The 24,196-nt window shown below is 44.1% G+C and overlaps 1 protein-coding gene across 1 annotated transcript in view; it reads right to left on the bottom strand.

Annotated features, from left to right (window-relative positions):
- Positions 1-740: 740 nt before the first annotated feature.
- OTOP1 (otopetrin 1) overlaps positions 741-24,196 on the bottom strand; it is a 37,521-nt gene continuing 14,065 nt past the window's right edge. The window contains 6 exon segments of the mRNA XM_088130485.1: positions 741-1,863; positions 10,694-11,628; positions 14,082-14,212; positions 17,661-17,749; positions 17,752-17,940; positions 19,149-19,207. Coding sequence (XP_087986611.1) covers positions 1,693-1,863; positions 10,694-11,628; positions 14,082-14,212; positions 17,661-17,749; positions 17,752-17,940; positions 19,149-19,207 — 1,574 coding nt within the window. The 3' untranslated portion in view covers positions 741-1,692.

Consider the following 24,196-nt stretch of genomic DNA (forward strand, 5'->3'; position numbering starts at 1 on the left):
TGGAACTGGTCTCCTGCAGCACACATAATTTTCATGTTACAACCAATGGGTTCAGACATAAAATGCAACCAACAGCTATTAAGATCTGAAGGACTACTAACAGAGACATTAAGAAAACATACCCTGGCTAGGTAGACAAACAGTCTTGCACACTAAATAAGGGACTTCACTTGTTCTGTGTGGAAGAACTCCATCTGGTCTCTGTAAGATGTGACTTCAGCCTGAATATTCAGGTCCATTCCAATCAAAAGCATTCATATTAGACTGAAAGGAGTCTAGGAAGGCTGATTCCTTATGGCACTTCAAACAACTTGTGGGTAATGTGAAGCCCATAAAATTACATATTCCAATTCTACTGGGCAGGAAGTAAGAAGAGCTGCCTCTAGTTGGAGGGAATAACTTGTGCTCAGCTAGTGGAGGATCCATCACAGGTTGGTTAGTTCACATGGGTTGGGCATATGGCATGGACAGCTTTCCAGATGCAGAGAGCAAACAGTGTTCTGATAGCCTTTTCACTAGTCTCAGTAACTCCATGTTACTCTATTAGTAGAAAGGGTAGCACTTTTCATTCTGTATTGATGTCTGCAATCATAATGTTTGATGAAATAAGTCCCATAAGGAGTCAACCACACACATGGAAAAGCATGGCAGCCCGTAGTCTCCATTTGGATGGTTCACATGGAACAGCACCAGCCCTGTATTTGGAACAGAACCTCTGCTATGAATTATTCAGCCATTGAAAGTTAGAACTGCAACTGCCATTCTCTTTATTAGTAATGTCATAAACAAATATAAAGAAACATGTGACAAACACAAAATTATGTAGTTATTGTTATTTCTCATAAGTATACCTGTCTAGTGAAATAGTAACATAACAGTGCTCTTCTGAATAACAAACATTACATTGATGGTCTACTCAGTACATACTTAGATTATGAATATGTTCCAAAAGTTTCACTGCTATATTTGGTTATTTCTCTCCTTTCATAATCAAAGAGGCTTAAATGATATAATCCTGAATGCCCTCACTTTTGCATATCAATGAAATCAATGACACTTCTGAATATTTATTAGTAGTAGTAGTAGTAGTAATATTAGTATTTTGATAGAAACATGGCTGGTATACTGCTTGTATTTTTCATTGTATATTAGAGATTTCATAGAGAACTTATGAAAACTGCAAGTTGAATTTATATAGGGAACAGGTTTTTTTCAAATGGTGACCTTCATAGAGTTAGCCAAAGAAAGGTCCAGTAATGTTGTCATTATCTTAGACTGCAATTTCCAACAGCCCCTTTGAACTCTGTGGGCCAACCTCTGACACCCTGCATTACAGAGATGTGGCCTGCTCTGGATCAGAGGATGCAGAGATGCTCACCTGGCACCTGGTCTTTTCCTCGACTTCTGCAGCAACACACTGGACTTAGGGGGTGTAACATGCATGTCCATCTAAGTGCCAAATCATCTCTTTCCCTTAAAAACTGCAGCCCTGAAGCTAATTGTGTATTAGCTATGAAAAAGTATTAATGTTTTTATAGGAGATGTATTAATGTTTGCTTAGATTCCCCACGAGGGACTGGAGAGGTGTCAAATGAATTCATTCAAATGATCATGGATCTTCTTTGGGCAAATATCTGATGGTGTATTTATCTTCCAGCCTTTCCTCCTTCCTTCCTGTTGTAAGGATAAAATTTATGTTTTGCAACTGACCTCAAAGAGGGAGGCTGCTGAATGCATCCGGTAGAAAATGGAAAAGGGCATTGCGAGATTCACCACAATGATCCAAGGTTCAAATCCAAAAACTGTTTCTTCCAGGCCATTGTCATATTCAGGGCGGCAACCAAAAGCTTGTGGAATCCAAAGCTATAAAAAAAGAACAGATTTTTTAAAAAATGAATTTCTAGATGGCATCATCCCTGTGAGATGATGCTGGAAGCAATATTTTTTCAACTTGATTCATGCAATTTAACTAAAAATTCAGTTGTAGAATTCTAAATTTTAGTTCAGATTGTGTGCTTGTTCACTCTGTCATGGAATCCTTGTCCCAGTTCCAAAACCTTTTATTTAGTTTACAATTATACACTGAAAAAAATAGAACGTATATCAGTTGGACAAAATGAGTAACAGTCATTTTCCTTATATATTGTAGTTGTTTATGTTTATCAGTTTACAAAATGCAAAGTGAGCGAACAGAAGAGAAATCCAAGTAAAATCAATATTTGGTGTGAACCCCTTTGCCTTCAAAACAGCATCAATCCTTCTAGGTACACTTGCACACAGTTTTTGAAGGAACTTGGCAGGTAGGTTGTTCCAAACATCTTGGAGAACTAACCACAGATCTCCTATGGATGTAGGCTGCCTCAAATCCTTCTGTCTCTTCATGTAACCCCAGACAGACTTGATGATATTGAGATCAGGGCTCTGTGGGGGCCCAAACCATCACTTCTAGGACTCCTTCTTCTTCTTTACGGTGAAGATAATTCTTAATGACATTGGCTGTATGTTTGGGGTCATTGTCCTGCTGCAGAATAAATTTGGGGCCAATCACATGCCTCCCTGATGGTATGGCATGATGGATAAGTACCTGCCTGTATTTCTCAGTGTTAAGGATACCATTAATCCTGACCAAATCTCCAACTCCATTTGCAGAAATGCAGCCCCAAACTTGCAAGGAATCTCCACCATGCTTCACTGTTGCCTGCAGACACTCATTGTACCGCTCTCCAGCCCTTTGGCGAACAAATTGCCTCCAGCTACAGCCAAATATTTCAAAGTTTTACTTATCAGTCCAGAGTACCGGGTGCCATTTTTCTGCACCCCAGTTCCTATGTTTTCGTGCATAGTTGAGTCACTTAGCCTTGTTTCCATGTCAGAGGTATGGCTTTTTGGCCGCAATTCTTCCATGAAGACCATTTCTGGCCAGACTTCTCTGACAGTATATGGGTGTACCTGGGTCTCACTGGTTTCTGCCAGTTCTGTGCTGATAGCACTGCTGGACATCTTCCAATGTCAAAGGGAAGTAAGCATGATGTCTCTTTCATCTGCTCCATTAAGTTTCCTTGGCTGACCACTGTCTACAGTCCTCAACATTGCCCATTTTTTTGTGCTTCTTCAAAAGAGCTTGAACAGCACATCTTGAAACCCAGTCTGCTTTGAAATTTTTGCCTGGGAAAGACCTTGCTGATGCCTACCTTGTGTCTTGTTGCTGTGCTCAGTCTTGCCATGGTGTATGACCTGTGACATGAGACTGTCTTCCACCACCTCACCTTAGTAGCAGAGTTTGGCTGTTCCTCACCCAGTTTTAAGCTTCCTACACAGCTGTTTCTGTTTCAGTTAATGACTGTGTTTCAACCTACATATGAAATTGATGATCATTAGCACCTGCTTGGAATAATGGTTAATCATACAGCTGACTCTAATCCTATAAGATCCCTGACTTTGTGCAAGTGTACAAAGTGTACAAGTGTAAGAATTGATGCTGTTTTGAAGACAAAGGGTGGTCACACCAAATCTTGATTTGATTTGGATTTCTCTTCTGTTCACTCACTTTGCATTTTGTAAATTGATAAACATAAACAATTACAATATATATTTTTGAAAGCACACTTACTTTATAGCATTTTTTTCACACCTGCCTAAAACTTTTGCACAGTACAGTACATGGAAATTTGTCTGGACCAATCACTTATCACCTCATAGGACGTTTTAAAAATGTTTTTATTTTTAAATTTATTTACAGCTCTGTCCTCACCATTCTTGTTTTTAACACTACAGCTCTTTGGTCTACCAAGATACTCCTCATGTGTTTTAACTGACTGGCCTACAGCAAAATGTGTTTTATCCTAACAGTAATTGAGCATTGCATAGTTCCCTCTCTTTATCAGTCTTCACCATTAAAAAGCATGGGGGGGGGGATTTCCTTTGAATGGTGTAGAATTTAACCAGTTATTTAACTGGGGCATTTATAATCTCTTGAATGAAAGGACTGAACTGAGCATTTCCATATGTGTGTGTGTGTATGTGTGTACACACACACACACACCATACTCATTTGTGTCAGATTCAGTCCAGCATGGCCAAGCAGTGGCACTGTTTCAGTTTCACCGCTGCTAGTCAGTTTCACCGCCTAAGGCATAAGCGGCTGGGAAAGGCAAACAGGCAACCCAAGTCAATTGCCGGCAGGTGGTGGCAGTTAACCCAGGGCAAGGACAAAGGGGAAACAGGTACCTTGTAACACAGCCCACTTCCCCAAATGTCCCAGGCAACGGCAACCACAATACTCAAGGAACTCGGCAATCCACCAACGATCTACAACCAATTAAAAACCTCCAGTTTTACCCGCAGAAGAAAAGCTCCACGAGCACGGCGACTATGAGACAAAGGAAGCAGGCTGAATCTGCCATTAGAAGAACCGAGGGGGAGCTTGACGATGGAAGGGCGACCCAAGTATGGGCAGAGGCGGAAGCCAGGGGTACTGCGGGGTCAAGGGGGGGAAATCCCATATAAACACTGTAAGGAACGTGCCAAGCCAATCCTGGCTTCTGTAACCGTTATGCATTACGCCTGAGTAAAGTAACTTTCGTCCGAGCCTGTGTCTCACGAGGTTTTTATTCAGCGTTGAATGCAGTGATCCTTACAATTTGAAGGGTGCCTCAGGGCTCAACACTTTCCCCTTCCCTGTTTAACATTGGGTAAGATTATCTGTTGGTTCAGGGTTTGGTATCATCAGTGCATTGATGATACCTAGCTTTAAATCTTCAGCCTGTCAGATTCAGCCTAGGAAAGCTCACTGCCAGCGCAGAACCGTTGATCAGTTTCACCGCCCCAGGCAAGCAGGCCAAGGAAGCAATTTAACCGCAAGCTAACTACTGACAGGGGGCGGGCACTTAACTCGCAGCAGGGAGCCAATTAGAAGTGGCAACACTGCAGCGCAGCCGGTTCCCCAGGCGCCCCAGGCAACCCCGGCTTACAGTACACCGGGAGCGCAGCAATCCAGAGGCAATCAGCGGGCAATTCAAAACCAGATTAAAACAGCCACTCCAACTCACCATGAGAAAAGCCCAAGGAATGTAAGGGCAAGACAGACAAAGGAAGAGATCATAACCCAATAGAAACCGGCTGAATCTGCCATCAAGGTGAGGGGAAGGAAGATCGCAATGGACAGATGGGCAGCCCAGGGCAAGGGCGAGGGGTGGAACCAAGGGGTAACTACAGGTCAAGGGGGAAACCCTATAAAACTGTTGTAAGGAACATGCCAAGCCAATCCTGGCTTTGTCTGTAACCGCTATGCATTACACCTGAATAAACTAGCTTTCTTTTGAGCCTGTGCCTCACGAGGTTTCTGTTCAGCACCGAATGCAGTGAACCTTACATAAAGCCAGGATTCCCTTTGAGCTCTACCCAGAGTAACCTTACCGAGGAGTGCTCACATTCTTTCTTGCGCAGCCGACCTACCAAGCCCGTTCGACTTCGCAGAGTGATGGCAAGTGACAGTGAGGGTGCAAGGGGGTGAGACAGCACGGAATCCGGACCAGAGAACCCAGAGGGAGAGGAGATGGTCCGAAGGAAGAGGAGGAGGGAGCCCACCCCACCAACAACTGACAGCACGAGGTGGTCAACCGATGTGGGGTTGGGGCCCAGGGACATGCTGGGACGTGGAGTCACGACGTGGCAGGGTGCAAACTCCCACAGCAGGGTGCAAACTCCCGCAGCAGGGAGCTGGAGGACTGGATGTCCCACATGGAGGATGACTTCAGGTGCCAATTGGCGACCATTGCAAGGGATGCTACAGACACTGCTTCATGGCCCCAGAGAAGTCCAGGAAGGCAACGAGGGAGCAGGAGTTAGCACGGAGGCCATACCCAGGTTGGCAGCAATGGCTAGACCCGCAGGAGGTGCGGCAGGATGACCGGCAGCAGGTGAAGAGAACCGACGGTCGGCAGAGGCGCTCAGATTTAGGAACCTGAAAAGCAAGTTCTCGGGGGACCCTGAGCAACTGGCCTGTTTCCTCACTCAGGTGAGGAACTTCATGGACCACAGTGGGCACCTGTTCGACAACGACAGGGAACGGGTTGCCTATGTGGCCGACCTGATGGAGGGGCGGGCAGCTGGGTGGGTTCATCCGCCTGTATGATGCCAACGCCGAGGAACTAGGGAATTTCCCTGAGTTCATGCAAGCGCTCAGGGACAGGTTTGAGAACACACTGAACACCAGGCAAGCCAGGGACAAGATTTGCTGACTGCACCAAGGGGAAAGGTCGGTATCTGAATACGCCCTGGAATTCAGATGCCTCATAGAGAAGCTGCCCAACTGGCCAGAGTCTCTGAAGGTAGACTATTTCCAACATGGACTCAACCCAGAGATACTGGAGCGCGCGCTCAGCCAGGATAACCCGGAGTCTCTAAAGGAATGGATCTGGCTGGCGAGGATGGCGAAAGCCACCTGGGACCGGGTCAAGCGGAGGACCCGAGCCCAGAAACCAGCCAGACCTGACTGTGGCGAGGCGAGCCCGGAGGTGAGGTGTGGGAGCCAATGGCAGGGACCTGATGACAGAGAAGCCTGACAGAAGGCAGGTCCCTGTTACCAATGCAGAGGGAAGGGGCACCAGGCGGTGCAATCCCCCTTGGAGCAGGACGCCTTGATGCACCGCGCAGTAGATGGGGCTCAGTGGCCTCCGGTAACCAGACCCCCTAACCGGCCCCGAAAGGGGGCAGTGGCCAGCAGAGCGGAGCATGGCAGGACCAGGTGGACCACTTCCAAGTCCAGTTCCTTGGGGGAAGAGAGCAAGCCGGTGGGAAACTACGGTCACCTGCGCTGAAGCACACCCCAGTGCAAGCAGAGGAGTCGTGGCGTGAAGACCCGCTGGTAAATGGGGAGTGCTCACCCATGCGAGTGAAGGTACACCTCAAGGGGGTGAGAACGGGAGCAGGGGCAAACCTTGAGGCCCCGTTGGACTCGGGGTGTACCTGTTCCTGGTGTTCGGACTGGGGCTCCGTGTGAGGAAACTCAGGGAGCCCATTTTGTTCAGCCAGCTGGACGGAACAACGGCAGGGGGGACTGGTGCAGTATTATACTAAGCTGGTCGAGATGATGATCGGAACCCATCGGGAGGAGCTGCGATTCATAGTTACCCCGATGGCTGACTACACACTGGTGCTGGGTCTGGTATGGCTCAAGCACCAGAATCCACACATCAACTGGGCATCCAAGGCCCTGTGGTTCGGCAGCACTAGAGACAGATGGGATTGGGCTGCAGAGGGGTCCCTGTGGCAGAGGACCCAGCAGGATGTGAGGCATCGGTGAGAGCAGCAGCGGCAAGGGCGGTCGGAGAGTGAGAGGGGACGATGGCAGCGGCAGCGACCGAGGCAACCTTGGCGGCAGAGACAGCAGCGGTGGCAGCGGTGGAGTCAGCGGTGGTGGGGCCTGAGTGGTCAGCACCAGGTGAGCAGAGAGAGACCGGCAGTATACCAGGTCCCTACTGCGACCTGGAGGCAGTCTTCAGTGAGGCAGTGTCAGACCAACTACCCCCCCACCAGCCCATTGACTGCGCTATCGAGCTGGAGCCCAGGGCCAAACTGCCTAAGCCCTTCCATGTCAGGGAAGGAGATGGCTGCCCTGAGGGAGTTCATTGACAAGAACTTGGAGAGAGGCTTCATCCAGCTGGCAAAGTCCCCGATGGCAGCCCCGGTGCTTTTCTGGGAGAAGAAGGATGGCTTGCTGAGGCTGTGTGTAGACTACTGGTGGCTGAACACCATCAGTGCGGAAAACAAGTACCCCCTCCCCCTCATGAAAGACTTGCTGTTGCACCTATCCAAAGGGAAGGTGTTCACCAAACTGGACCTGAGAGAAGCGTATTTCAGGGTTCGAATATGCGAGGGTGATGAGTGGAAGACCCCTTGGGCAGTTTCCAGTACTGTGTGATGCCATTTGGGTTAAGGCCCCCCCCAGGAGTATTCATGTAGCTGAACAACAAGGTGCTGCATGATTTCCTCTACCAGGGGGTCCTGGTCTACCTGGATGACATCCTCATATACTCAGAGACGCTGGAGGGGCATGTGAAACTGGTCAGAGCGATGCTTGAGAGACTGCTGGAGGTACAACTGTACGCCAAGCTCTCCAAATGCAAATTTCACCAGGAGAGCTTGGACTACCTGGGGTACAAAATATCCAGCCATGGTATGGAGATGGACCCAGCAAAGGTAAAGGATGTGCTGGGGTGGGAGGCACCACAGACCTGGAGGCAACCCCAAAGCTTCCTAGGGTTTGTGAACTTCTACCACCAGTTCATCCTGGAGAGATTGATGTCAGGTTCAGCCCAAAGAACTCCACGAGACAGTGCAGATACAGTTCTGTTGCATTTATTAGCTTCTACCTCAAGACAGAAATCTCTCCAGACTGAATCTAACTTCCCAAGCCAGCAAGCCAAAACACCGTGAATTCCTTAGGGTGGTGCCAGTCTCATCTTCTTAAACTTCCCATGCTCCTGTTGGGGGCTAAAGGAATGCTTATCTCCCCGAGCCCGGCCTTCATCCAACCATTCCTTCACATGTAAATAGATAATAAATAAATTAGAGATTTATTATTTTCCTCTGTATTTTCCTATAGTACTTTTAAATCATGTAAACATAATCAAGCCATTACCTTTCTGTAAATCCAACAGAAAGTGTCACCAATATTCCCCTTCCCTAGACATGCAGTAAATCACTGCAAACAGGTTTCCTTCTGGGCATTAATTCACTGTTTCCTCTCATTAAATAAATGGGATGTGTCATCACCCAGCGAGAACCAAAGCGGTGAAGGTGTTGGACTAAGACCAGAGACACCCAGGTTCTAGGATCCCCTCAGGGATGGAAGCTCCTTGGTGGATTGTCTCTTAGCCCAACTGATTCCACAAAGTTGTTGTTATGGGAGAAAAATTGCAAGAGGGAGTTTTATATAAACTGTCTAGAGCTCCTGGATTTTTATCTGGATAAAAATCTAACAACAAAAATATAGTAATAAATACACCGAACCTGAAGAGACTTTCTTCCAAGCTTGCAGATGTTCTCCTGTTCTAAAATTTGTCTTCTGCTGAATTCATCTGTCACTTGAGTTGGCCTATCATATCTGGACTGCAAAAATCCAGGGAACATCCATTGCTAGGTGGCAGCAATGAGCCATTTCTATGTGTCATCTAGTGACCCTTCAGACTTCTGCAGCCAAGATGTGGAGACTTCCACTGGAGGACCAAGTGTGCTTGGTGGCCTGGGCATTTAGGAATGGTGGCTGCACTTTGGCTGTGACCTTTCCTGAAAGCAATGACCTGGCCACAGTAGTCCATTAACTTGGTCACATTTTAGACTACAGAAATGCAGCTTTTATAACTATCTTTTGAGTTGATGCAGCGGCAAAGCTGCTCTCTGGAACCCTTTGAAAGAGCCTTGAAAAACTGCAATGGCTGTCAATATGCTATTGGCCAGTATTTGGCAGGATATACCTGCTAAATCTAGGTGGCAGGCACTCCCCCCTTGTCACATAGCTATGGAGACCCGGTAGAGGGCCTTCTTGGCTGTGGCACCTGGCCCCTGGCATTCTCTTCCCCTTGAAGCCAGGCTGGACCAACATGCTTTGCTTTCTGCCACCTGAGGGAGACCTGTTGGCTTTTTGTTCAACTGGGATCAACCACAACAAATTGGCTTTGGCCTGCTGCCCTTGTGGAAGCCTGTGCCCTTCTACTATGGTAGTATAATGGTTAGTGTTGTAATCTTTATTATTTTGTTATTGTTTTATCTTCTGTATTGAATGGACTGCAGATTTGGTGTCTTCTCACATTTTTTTGGTTAAAAAGAGTGGCTCAGAAACTTCCTGGAGCTACTCTCTAAACAGCACCACTGCTTCTCTACAACCATCTCTGAATGCAGTTCCAAGCCTCCCACTGGCTGGTAATCCTTCAAAAACCATTTTGCTTCTGAAACACAGTCTTGGTGCCTTGGAAAATGGATGAGCCATTCTGCAGTAGAACTCTCAGCTAACCAGAGTCATACTGAACCACAGGGATGTTTGCTGTAGGGCATCGATTTTGCTTTTGATAACATTTAACCTGTTTTGCTAATTGGTACATGAACATTTAATGCATCTAGCACTGTTAATTAGCATAAATTGTAATACAACTGCAAAACACAGTTTAATAAAAGTTGATGCATCTGTCAGCTGGTTAATATGGCTGAGAAGCCCTTCTGCCCATAGGAGATAAAAGCTTCCTTTGGGGGAGGGGGCATATAATAATTTTGGACTCTGCCCAGCAGAGCTCTGTGTGTGTTTTGTACTTTCTAGAACAGGCCACCCTCTTTCTTCCCAATTCCTGTCCCTTTTGAGTGTGGCTCTTGGTTGCTGGCTTGTGGGAAGAAATTGAGGGGTTTTTTTATATGTTAAGCTAATCTGGCTATCTTTGTTGGTTGAAGAGCAGGTAAAATGGTTAATTAGTTCAATCTGTGCTTACTCTTTGGAAGAGAAAAGGGTCCAAAGACAAGACTGCCAACTGTTCATCTGGCCTCTGGTGGTTGTGCTCATACAAGCGGCTTGACAAGAGTTACATGGATAGGAATAATTTCACCTTCTGATTTCTGCAGACCAAGTTAATGTTAAAGGCAAAACACACCAATAGCAATTGTCCAGCTACAGGAAGAAATGGCATTATTTCTTAATAATACTTACTGAGAGATTACATAAGAACAAAAATACAGCAATATTCTTCAGGATACTTCTTTTGCTGTTGACAGAGAAGTTTCTCCAAGTGAATGAGAAATCCGAAGAGGATGGAGGGACTGGAATCTTGCTCTGATTGATGTTTTCCTCCAAAGCACACCCAGAACTGTTCTCAGGTGGACGACTATTTCCATGAAATATGGATGGGAACTCTCCATTTGTTTCATTATAGATTTCTTTGTAGGAAGCTGTAGGGGACAGATTGCTTCCACTGGACACCGTTAAAATTCGAAGGGTTTTAATGTCATCATTAATCTTGTCATGCTCACGATGTATGGATTCAATTATGAAGAGGTTCTGAATATATTTCTCAATTATCACAAGCACAGAGTAGGGCAAATTGAACCATGTATATGCTGGATGGGACTGAGCACAGATGATTGCAAGAATGGAACCCCAAGAAAGAAGCCAGGAGCCTGAAGCTGTTCCCACCAAGAGGTCTGCATCAAGTTTTCTAGCTGGATTTTTGGAAACATCCAGTGACTTATCTTCAAGTCTATAGATTAGAAGCGCTACAATGCCAGCTGCGCACATGAGTGCCAGTATTGTGATGGCATACAAGTAAAACATAATAAGCGCTAGTTCACTCTTTAATTTTGAACGCCCAATCTGAATAAGATAAACAACTACAACTGCTATTGTTGTAGTAAACACCACTAGACCTAAGATAGTGCCTATTGCTTTGCCCTGAAACTTGAATGGCATCTTATGTGGATGAAGATATTCAACTTTGCGCCCAATGTTCTTCCAGACCACATACAGCATTGTGGATGCTAAAATGTGATACTCAATATTGAAGGGGTACAAATAATATATTCCTTGGGAAAATATGGAACAGAGGGTGGTGGAGGTACAATTGCAAAGTGGTGCATGATCATCCAGTTCTAAACAGAAAGAAAAGAAAAAGAGAATGAAAATACCTCTCGCTCAGAATAGCCAGCTGCACACAGTGCCTAAAAATCCATATCTACTAAGGCAATACATGATGCAAAGTAATACTGTTTTGTTAAGTATAATATAGTCAGGCACAAATTATATTAATATCTTAAATATTATATGAGAAGTCCCTTAACATGATATTTTCCCCAAATTTGTATGCTCGGCTGTGACAAATAATTAGCACAGTCTATCTGTAAATTTGTAAATAGGTAAATTTTAATACACATTTAAAAACAGATTTAATAATAAATGTGTTGGCACACATTTTACAACTCAGTCTTAAACACTATTATAATTATGTTAGAAGCATTAATCACAGGATGAACTATTTTAATGATATAAATATTAATAGGCTTAATATTACTAATATTATATTAATATTAATATTTATAACACCAAGGAGCATAGGTGGGTGTGGAATGTTGCAAGTACACCAGACAGTTGAAGAAGAAAAAAGAGCATTAGAAGAATATCTGAAGGGCAGTGAAGAAGATACACTAAAACCATGAAGGCTTACTGAATACTGAAGGCTTACAAGAAAGACCAAATGAAGAATAGAAAAGAAACCCGGCAAGGCCAATACACAAAAAAAAACCTTAGCAGACAAAGCAGAGAACAACAAGGCCTGGCAATGGCTAAGAGCAGGAAAGGTGAAGAAAGAGACAGAGGGACTAATTCTGGCTGCAAAATACCAAGCCTTAAGAACAAATGCATACAAAGCCAGAATTACAAATACAGCATAGACAACAAATACTGCCTCTGCAAAAAGCTGAAGAAACAGGGGACCACCTAGTTAGCTGCTGCAAGAAGATTGAACAGACTGTCTACAAACAATGGCGTGACAAAGTAGCAACAATGGTCCATTGGAATAGCTGCAAGAAATACCATTTGCCTGCAAGCAAGAACTGGTAGGACCACAAAACAGACAAAGTAATCGAAAATGAAGAAGCTAAAGTGCTCTGGGACTTTAGAATTCAAACAGACAAGCACCTACCACATAACACCCCAGACTTAACAACTGTTGATAAGAAAGACAAAAAAGTCTGGATAGTGGACATTGCAATACCTGGAGACAGCAGAATAGAAGAGAAAGAACTGGAGAAAATCACCAAATAGAAAGACCTGCAAATAGAAGTAGAACGAGTGTGGCAAAAGAAAGCAAAGATAGTACCAATAGTAATAGGCGCCTTGGGTGCAATCCCAAAACATCTGGAGCACCACTTGAAGACCATCGGCATTGACAGAATCACCATCAGTCAATTGCAAAAGGCAGCTTTACTTGAAACAGCTTACATCCTGCGATGATACCTTTAACACCATTAAACAACAGCATCTGCCTATCCCAGGTCCTTGGAAAGGACTTGTTAGGTGGATAAAAATGCCAAATCACTAAAACTTTCTGCATCCCCTAACAGTGTTACCAAAACTGAAAGAAGTGTGTAACAGAATCTATCTATGAAGTCGTGGAGCGCTGCCCTATCACCATGGTGCACTATTAATAATTGGCTGGCTAGCAAGATCATCATAGGCCTGGGCAAGTATTTCACCATCAGCAAAATGAGGGAATATATAATATATATAAAACCCATAATTACAACTGAAAAAGATCAAGCCAAGATTAAAAGTTTTTAAATCCTATTAGTTTAAGTGGAAATTAAGTAAGTACATACTGAACACTGTTACTGAAATCAATTAAGTTTAGAACCTATATGTGTCAAAGATGATGTCTACCTTCTTCCCCACCATTTCCCCAGAATAAGCCCCAATCTATTCTATTCAGTGGGTTTCCCCTTATTGTACACATACAAGGGATTCCCCTGTGCATGGAAGATATAAAGAGCAAATAGCAGGAACCCATGTCTAGGACAAGGAATTGGACATCTTAAACTATGAATCTAGCAGCATTGTGAAACTGTAAACAAATCTCCAGCCCCCCAGTTGCATACCCCCAGCACACTATGGTCAGGCAGCCAAAATGTAGCCTCAAAATGTTTGATGGCAATTAAGGGTAGGCAGGTCTCTGAGGGAGGAAAGCCCCTCATCCTTGCCCAGGATCCAGAGCCAAACAACATTAACCTTGGCATTAAAAACTGGCAGCATGAGTCTGGGATTTTGTTTTCTTTTTCTACGGTTTTAAGGGTGGGGTGGAAGTTGTTTCTCTCCTAGAGGCCTTCTGTTCCCATTATCACTCTTCAACTCCATGCAAAATATGACCCCCCAAATATTCAGCCCTGCTTCTTCTTCTGCACAGTTGCCTGTACTATAGTTCTGGGATTAAGAAAGAAAGGATTAAGGGATAGAGCGCAATGATCCACCTACTTTCTAAAATTCCTAGCTATAAGACAGTTGTGATAATGGATAGAAACACTTTTTCAAATATACTAAGACTATTTCTCACCTATTGATATGTTTCCAAATCCAAGAGTAATTAACCTTTCCTTGTGTTCATTAAGTTGATGCTTTGATTCAGCTAATATACCATTTGTCCACAAAAGCAAATTTGTAAATACTGAATGGATTACTCCAAACCTAAAAAATAAGCAATGCAAATGCATTATATTATACACATAATTTTCCATGAATTAAATCCTGATGGATACAACACTAAATGTTCTTATGTAGCTACGTAAGTGCAATATACCAATATACCTCTACCCAAAAGAAGCATTCCATTAAAAGAACAGGCTGGGGAAGCCATGCAGAGCTTGGCGTCTGGAATTCTTTCCAGCACCTTCAGCAGTGGTGAATGGCATCTTCTATCACTCAGAAGCAGCAGCCAAGCTTCTTGCTTCTGGACTAGAAGGAGTCATAGACCACCCACTCTTCCAGCAGAGAGAAAAGAGCCAGAGAATGAATGAGAGGCTTTTTCTCAGACCTGCTGCCTCAGAGGGGCTGGGTCCTGCAAACCCATACCTATAGGGGAACCTACAGCCCCGTAAGCCAGATCCCTTGAAGTTCGTCAGTGAAAATGGAACAGGAAATATAGATAGAGGGAGGGAGGGAGGGAGGGAGGGAGCAAAGCTCTCCAAACACCAGACAACGTATACTGCTATATTATTTTTTAGTATATCTTTCTCCTACACCATTAAATTAACCGAAGACTGCAGTGATCTATCAGTATGCCAGAGTTAAATTTTCACGAGAAAAGGATGTTACCTGGTGAGCATCTGCTTAGAAAAAGGTCTGTGGCAATAGTACTGTACTGAATATGCAAAAATTACAAGGGTATTTTAGCATCCAAGAAAAAAAATTGTGAAAGACCATCAGAAATGCTGTGAGAGTATTCAAAAACAATTAGGATTGCAGGTATAGATGGTCCAACCGGAGATAAGTTGAAATATGGATGTGGTTTGCTCATGCAAGTGGCTGTGCAATCTTTTTAACGTCTACGTGAAGACTGACTGACAACTGAAGGGAAAGGTAAAAAGAACAAAACCAAGAATTACTGAAGGATGAGTTGAAGACGTGTGGAAGAGTTTGGATTACAAGCATCTGAGAAGTGACAATGGGCAAAATTTGGGGAATGTAATGTGGCTTTATGGTAGGAGGAGATGTGCAGATGAGGTGTTCCTCATGGAAACAGGTCATGAAATAATTTATGACTGTAAGTTTGTTCATTTTTAAAAAGTGTATGATAAAATTAAGAGGCTTGAAGAATGTTTTGTGCAAGTATGGATTTGAAAGTTGGTTGCAGAATGTGATACGAGTAATATTTGACAGATATGAAACATGTGAGAATAAATAAAATGCTTAGCAAATGAGTCAACAGTGAGCAGGGAATAAGATGATATGTGATGTTCTTTTAGTGGTTTAATGTATATATGGATATGTGTATAAGGAATACATGATATTCATGATGCACTGCTTCAGGACATGAATGTACATGTAGTTTTGTATACAGATGATGTGTTGTTGGGTGAGCAATCCATAATGTGCAGCAAATGTTGGACAGATTGTATGATCCAATGAAGAGTAGGGACATGAAAATTAATGTAACCTAGTCTAAAGTAGTTGCCAGGGCTAATAGAACAAACAAGTGTAAAATATGAAAACCTGGAGCAAGTAGATGAATTTTTGTAGCTTGGCCAAATATTTACTAAGGATGAGAAAATGGAAAGAGAAAATTTAAGATATGCAAATGACAACAGAAAGGTACTGGGTGTATGTGGTCAGTTGTGAAGAACAAGTGTCAAAAAAACCCCTAAAAGGACAGACTTCTGTTCAGTTTGTAATAAGGAAGTAAGAAATGAGCATGTCAGGAGAAACATAAAAGTTAAGTTGGATAGGAATGAGGTACAGTTTATGCCCGAACAAGAAGAGACAGTTTAAAGAATGAATGTGGATTGAATTTTTAAAAAGTGAGCAACTAGTGCAAAAGAAGTACATGTATGCGAATTTTGTCCATATAAGGACTGACTCATAAATCAAATATATAAAGGAAGAATGAATGGATAGATAGGAAGATAAAGACCAAGAAAGTCATGGTTGGATGCAGTTGATGAAATCTTGAGAAAGTGAAAGGTAAAAAGGAACAAAAGGCAGTGTATAAGGTAGGGCCTGGGCTTAGATGGAAGTAAGGATAGTAGAGAGAGAAAAGTGTAAATGGTATGGAGACATAATGAAGGGTACCAGCACAAGGGTACCAGTGTAATTAAGGGTACCAGAGAGACATAATGAAGTTTCCATTTCTTTTTCTTACCTCATCTCTCCAATTTCTCTAGCTTACTACTTCTAGCTCCTTTTCTGCACCCTGCATTCATAGGAAATGTATGCTATGGGCATGTGTGTATGCATGAAAAGGAAAGAAGGAAGACTGTATATATGAACATTTCTAGATGGACAGACCTTTGCTCGACAATGAATTATGATTTGATCTGGACAATTTTTAGGAGGTCTAGTAGCAACAACTGCTGCACAAAAGAGGCCTGACCACGAGCACAGCTTACATTGGCAGAATGCATTCTTGGGACTTAGGAGGCAGTTTTCAATATGATCTTACATTCTGCTGCTTTAGAACCTATCCTGTGGATGTTTGGAAAAGTGGTTGGCACTACTACATTTCCCATTTGGCCTGTTAGTCAAAAGAAACTCATCTCCTCATGAAGTTGTAAGTACAACCCAAAACTCAAAAGGGACCTCTTTTTCACCCACACCTGTAGTAGGCTGTGAGGATATCCTTGAGGAAGAGGAGGAAGAGCTGCAGCCAAGGCAACACTCAGATAAATCTCAGCCCAAAGCAGGAATGGAAGTTGAGAAAGCGTCTCAGGCTGGACCCTCCCTAGTTCTCTTGAAGGTAAAGGCAGGGAGTGAGGAGACACATTCAGACTTGCAACAATTCTGTTGTTGTAACCCTATAATAAAAGTAGTTTATTCATGACTTTGGTGTTCAAGTCCAGTCTACCTTGAAGGGCTGACATCACCCTATCTCTGGGAATAGCACTGGACTCATTTTAACACTATATAGAGGAGCTCTATGTTCATCCTCCAAAACAAACAATGTTCTTGTTTTTAACTGCCATTTATTATTTATTTAATTTTATTTACAGGACTTATATGGCCCCCTACCTCAATGACTCTAGGCAGCTCACAACAATCCATAAATACAGTTAAACACAAAGGTAGCCTTCCCCCCAAGTGCCAGACTGAACATCCCCATAGCTCAACCCCATCCTAGCCCAATGCTTCACAGCCCTACAGAAGGCTAAAAGGGTAGGGATCCCTCTGATCACAGCGGGAAGGCTGTTCCAGGGCTGGGGTGGCCACTGAGAAGGGGCACCTCTGAGGTCCCATCAGATGGCAACATTTAAAGGAGGGGACTGAAGCACACCCACCCTATCTAACCTAGTTGGACAAGCAGATACCCTCAGGAAGAGATAGTCCCATAAGTAACCTGGCCCTGTGCTGTGTAGGGCTTTAAAGGTGATAACCAGCACCTCAAATTGCACCTGGAAAGCAACTGGAAGCCACTGCAGCTCACGTGGTAGTGGTGCTACTCAGGTGAACCACAGGGCACCCAAAACTGCATGTGCTGCTGCATTCTGGACCAGTTACAGCTTCTGGATGGTCTTCAAGGACAGCCCCATGTACAGCGTGTTGCAGTAATCCAAACAGGAGATGACTAAGGCATGAGTGACTGTGAGCAAGGCCTCCTGGTCCAGGAATGGGTGCAATTGGCTCACAAGATGGATTTGTGCAAAGCCCCCACTGGCCACAGCTACCATCTGCTCTTCCAGCAGGAGCCATGTGATGGAATGTACCTATGAAGAGGAGGGTGATGTGAGAGATCAAGGCTATCAGGAGGGAGGGGGTGCATCCCAGGAGGGGAAAGGGGACAAAAGACAACACAGTGCACAGGGGGAGTGTGGGAAGCGAAAGAGGTTCAGGATAGCTACTCCCTAGAGTCCCCCAGAGTATATCCACTAGTTGCTGTAGATTTAGTCTGGCAAGATTCTGTCTGTAAGGAGTAAGCAAATAAAGGAACTTTACTCAACTGGACTGTTTCACCATCATTCTTGGGCTGAGCCTGACAGGCTATGAGTCCAAGAGGATCCTTAAATTGCATACCAGATCTGTGCGGTGGAGTGTTACCCCATCCACAGTCAGAGATGTCAATTCTCCTGATCCTGGGGGGACAAAAACCCACAACCACTCTGTCTTGCTAAGGTTGAGTCACAGCCAGTTTCTCCCCATCTAGGCCTTTACAGACTCCGGGCACTGAGCCAGCACCTGAACAGCATCACCTGCCCCACATGGGGTACAGTTGTATAACTGGGTATCATCAGCATACTGATGATACCAAACCCCATGCCAGCAGATGATCTCTCCCAGCAGCTTCGTACAGATGTTAAAAAGGAGCAGAGAGACCACCGAACTCTGCAGCACCCCACATAGTAGGAGCTAGGGCTGGACCTCTCCTCCCCCACTAGCACTGACTGGTACCGGCTACAGAGAGAGGAGAACCACTGCAAAACTTTGCCCCCCCCCCTCCCAATCCCCGGAGCTGCCCCAGCAAGATACCATGGTCTCAAGGGTATCAAAAGCCACTGAGAGATCCAGAAGAGCCAGGATGGACACACCACCCGCATCCTGAGCCCTCCAAAGGTCATCCACAAGTGTGACCAATGCTGTCTCAGCACTATAGTCTGGCCTGAATTCTGACTGAAAAGGGCCCAGATAATCCACTTCATCCAAGGCCCTCTGTAGCTGGGAGCTTGTGGCTTGCAGGTGGGGAAAATTGCTTTAGGACTAGCAGTAAACTTGGAGACATAACACTTTTTACAACCACACTTAATGGCAAAATGATTAAAATTAACATTGACATCAAACCATTATTTCTACTGGTTGCGTGGAATAAATAGATATACTCATAATTTCTTAGGTTTACTGATATATTCTAATTAAACATTAAAAATCACCTACACCGTATTTTTAAAAACCCACTGTAAAAGCATTGTATGCATTTTACCTCTCCAGTGTTTTGAAGGACTGGATAATATCCCTTGCATGACACCATAAAAAATATACCTGAAAACAAATATGAATAAATTATAATGGGTCCCGTGGAAAAAGTAGTGCTCAATAATATATAAAAAGAATTCAAAGAATCTAGAAGAATGTGCAAGCCATTTTCTGATTTCTTCATCTGCTCAAGTAGATAGACAGATATTCTGAGAGCCCCTCCCTTCCCAACAGGGGCCAGGTCACCCTAGAAAGGACTGCTGAACAGCTGCCATCAGATGTTGCCGTTTCCCTACCCTTACTGCCATGAAATCATTCCTAATATCTCATCAGACTCACTTTGAGTCTTCCTCCATCGGCGCTCCAGCCATCCTTTCTACTCCTGACCCATTTCCCCTTTTCCTATTCATTGATCATTCATATTTTAAGCATGAGGATAAATTTGTTCAATACAAAGAATAGGGAAATTAAATCTCTAATTTTATAAAATCCTCTGAGATTTAATTGTAGCAATTATGGCAAAACTGTGATTTCTGAATATATATTCCAAAGGAATGGACAGAAGTACCAGTTGTGTTTCAAATTAGTCAAGGTCAGTTATTCTGACATAAAATGTATGATTCACTTCCATTAAAACTAATAACAATATTTGAAGAAAAGTGTACTTCTACTTTATTTAACCGTTTAGGAATGTCATCAAAGTTATATAAAACTGTTTGCATTAAACACAATAGATTATTTTGAAAGTCTTAAAAAAAACTTTGGAAGGGCAATTTGGAAGATACACTTTCAGGGTCCAGACAAATATCATTGTTTACTCAATGGAAACCAGAGCACGCCAACTCCACTAGATCGAACTGGCCAAGCAGATACTATGGGAGACAGGTGGGTCCCTTAAGTAACCAGGCCCTATGCCATGTAAGGCTTTATAGATGGCAACCAGCACCTTGAATCACACTCGGAAGCAAACTGGCAACCAGTGCAGCTCACAAAGCAGAGGTGCTCCATGGGCATACCGAGGCATGCCCATTACTGCCACGCTGCTGTATTCTAGCCCAACTGAAGCTTCCAGGTGGTCTTCAAGGGCAGCCCCATGTAGAACTCATTGCAGTAGTCAAGCCATGAGGTGACCAGGCCATGAATGGCTGTCTGAATGGCTCCCCAATCTAAGAAAGGGTGCAACTGGTGCACCAGAAGAAGTTAAGCAAAAGTCTTCCTGGACACAATTGCCACTTGCTCACTGAGCAAGAGCTATGAGTCCAGGAAGACCCCCAAATTTTAAAATCTTTTTCAAGAAGCCATCATTACTGCAAAAGTAATCCATAAATATTACACTTTTGAAGTTACAGTTTGTAAATTGCAAGAGTTCTAGATTACGTTGTTGGGTATGTAAACGCTTTGATAAACACACGGATACATTTTTGGTGGCAGTGCCTAATTAGTCCGTGGTTTTAATAAAAGAAATTGGGAAAATTACTCAACAAACTTTTTAAATGAATCCCAAGATTGGTTCAGTGCCCATATCTTCTAATGCATTCTAATCAATCCAGTGTAAGGAACTAATTCAGTTTCTAGTTATGAGGTTTGTTATTTCAAAGCACCGGAAGCATAAGATACATTTTAGCTGGATCAATAATAGTTAAAAGTGTGAGAAATTGCTTGGTATGAACAGTGAGCTTTGAAAAACTCTACCACAAAGGACAAATTTGGTCACCACTTACTAACTCCCTTAAGAGGTGAGACTGCTTATCTCTAATGGTTTCTGCCCACCCCCTAGATCCAGCAGAGTGGGCACACTCCAGGTCTGCTTGGGACAGCAGTGTCACCAGCGGGGCACGGAAGGGTGCCTTCTGTTATGGCCCTGCCTTATGGAACAACCCGCCCCCTGGAGATTGGGATGGCCCCAATCCTGCTGGCCTTCCAGAAAGGCACTGGGGCTGGGATATTAATGGAGCCCTGCATCTATGCATGAGATAAGGTGTTTTTTACAGTAGTTGCAATTTGTTTTTCTTAACTGACTCCTGTGTCATGTTTTTATTTTTTGTTTGTTTCCCAGAGTTCCACTGGTAGATGGCAGCTATATAAATTGTTAAAAAAATAAATAATTTTCCTTTAATAGATTACCTTTCTGCAATGCAAAAAAAAGTAGTAGATAAAAATAGAAAAGGGGAAGTCAATGTGAAACCTAGACAAGATCACGAAAGACAAGGATATTTCTATGCCCCTCCTGGCTGGTGAAAGCAGCTCGGGAGGTGACGTGGTTGGATCCAGGCAAAGGTTAAGGCATCCTTGCAGGAGGGAGTGTTTCTAGCACCCTTTAAAGAGGCGTTGGTGCACCCCCTCCTCAAGAAGCCCTCCCTGGATCCTACTGTACTGGACAACTTTTGTCCAGTCTCCCACCTCCCCTTCTTGGGGAAGGTGGTTGAGAAAGTGGTGGCTTCACAGCTCCAAAGGGTCCTGGAGGAAACGGATTATCTGGACCCTTATCAGTCAGGTTTCAGGCCCAGCTATGGAATGGAAACGGCATTGGTCGCACTTACGGATGATCTCTGGCGGGAGCGGGATGGTGGTAGTGGAACCATCCTTGCTCTCCTTGATCTCTCAGTGGCGTTCGATACTGTCGACCACGGTATCCTATTGGGACGGCTCAGGGATATGGGGGTGGGTGGCACAGTTTTGTGCTGGTTCACCTCCTTTCTCCAGGGCCGATCCCAATCAGTGGTGATACAGAGCGAGAGGTCCCATCCTCGGCCCCTTCTTTGTGGGGTGCCGCAGGGTTCGGTTCTCTCTCCGCTCCTTTTCAACATCTATATGAAACCGCTGGGTGAGATCATCCGTCATCATGGGATGAGGTATCATCAGTATGCGGATGATACTCAACTATACATCTCCATCCCTGGTGAGGTAAGTGATGCCGTGACCGCCCTCTCGCGGTGCCTGGAGGCTGTGAGGGTCTGGATGGGGAACAACAGGCTCCAGCTGAACCCTGGCAAGACAGAGTGGCTGTGGGTTACTAGCTCCTCTGTATCCGGGACGTTGTCATCGTTGGTCTTGGATGGGGTAGCACTGCCCCAGACAGACCCAGTGCGTAATTTGGGGGTCCTCCTGGACTCACGGCTCCTGCTCGAAGAGCAGGTGGCAGCCGTGGCCAGGAGGGCTTTTGCACAGCTTTGGGTTGTGCACCAGTTACGCCCTTTCCTGGATCAGGATGCCTTGCAAACAGTCACTCATGCCCTTATTATCTCCCAGATAGACTACTGCAATGCACTCTACATGGGGCTACCCTTGAAGAATATCCGGAAGCTTCAGCTGGTCCAGAATGCGGCCGCGCGAGCAATTTTTGGGGCCCGAAGAAGGACCCATATAACACCTCTGCTCTGTGAGCTGCATTGGGTACCAGTTTGCTTCCGGGTCCAATTCAAGGTGTTGGTTATCACCTTTAAAGCCCTACATGGCATGGGGCCAGGTTACCTGAAGGACCGCCTCGCCCCCACGATCTCAACCCGTCCCACCCGATCTCACAGAGAGGGCATGCTCCAGATCCCCGCGTTAAAAGAACTTCGACTAGCGGGGTCCAGAAGGCGGGCCTTCTCTGCTGTGGCCCCCGCCCTTTGGAACATCTTGCCCCCGGAGGTGAGACAGGCCCCCTCACTCCAGACCTTTCGGAGGGATTTGAAGACCTGGCTCTGCCATCTGGCCTGGGGCGGGGAGGGAGGATATCAGAAATGGGGTTGGCTGGCCCCTTAGCGGCCTGCTGTGGCCCCTATCGGCCTCTTGGATTTTTTAGCTTTTTTATTTTTGTAATGTTTGGTTTTTATAACTTTTAATTGTATTTCTGATTTTAGTTTGTTGTGAGCCACCCAGAGTCCCCCGTTGTGGGGAGATGGGCGGGGACAAGTCAAAATAATAATAATAATAATAATAATAATAATAATAATAATAATAATAATAATAATAAAAAAAAAACCAGAATAGGTAAAGCAGAGGTCTTTCCAGCAGGAAAGGCTGGAGACTGAGAAAGAGAAAAAGAAAACAGATCCTTTAAAGTATGGATTAGTACACAGTTATCAAGAATACCACAGACTGCAAGAAAAACAAGCCAATCAAGGTCCTGAAAGAAATACAAACTGGCTGCTTTCTTGAGGTTATAAGTAGCAAGCAAAAATTCACAAACCTTGGGAAGGTGATACTAGAAAAAGCTATTTTACTTGGTAAAGGTGAGGAAAGTAGATAAAGGGAAAGGTGAAAGGACAGGACTGGTGGTATCACTGGAATGTCTCTGTAATAGCTGTGGGATGTTGCTAAGGATGGGCCCAAAAGGAGGGCATTTGTCCACAGAGTCACCAGAAATCCGATCCATTTTTATGACATTTAAGTATACACACTTACATGCATCGTACATATTCCCAATTAAATTATAATTTAATTTATAAATTATAATTTATTAGCCACCCAACTCCAATGGACTCCCTTAATGCTCTTTTAATGCTCCTTGCATTTATCAATAGTTCTTCTTTTCTAATTCTATACTGTTGTTAATAGTTTTTGTCATTTCTTTTTTTTTTTGGTCCTGAAAAATGATGATGATGATGATGATACATTTCATCAAACTGCTTAAGTGGCTGATAGACAACAGAAGTCTCATTCTTCTAATGGAACATCAGACTTAACTGCTTTCAAACTCATTTAGCAAGTTAAAACCAAGTTATCAAAATTAAGGAACCTAAATGGACCCTAAATAGAAACTAGATGGACACGTCACTATTAAATGTCAGGGTTTTTTAATGACTAAATGGTTTTACAATCCTTGTAATGATTGTAATTCCCCAGTTTCAGTACAGAAACTGGGGAATTTCTCTACTGAAATGAATGGGAGTACGGCTGTTAATCTGTGTAACTCTCAGGCATTTTAATGGAGCTGGCACAGAAAAACAGCTGGCATAGGAGTACCTATGCTTTAAGGAACCTATTTTTCATTATATAGGAATTTCCTTGAGAATCCAGTAATTGAGAAGCTACTGTTTTAAGGGACTTTGGGCAAATAAAATTAGAGGG

Source organism: Python bivittatus, unplaced genomic scaffold (genome assembly GCF_059951505.1).
Source record: "Python bivittatus isolate LINGU-HERP-01145 unplaced genomic scaffold, Pbiv_v1 ctg000070_np1212, whole genome shotgun sequence".
Classification (NCBI taxonomy): Eukaryota; Metazoa; Chordata; class Lepidosauria; order Squamata; family Pythonidae; genus Python; species Python bivittatus.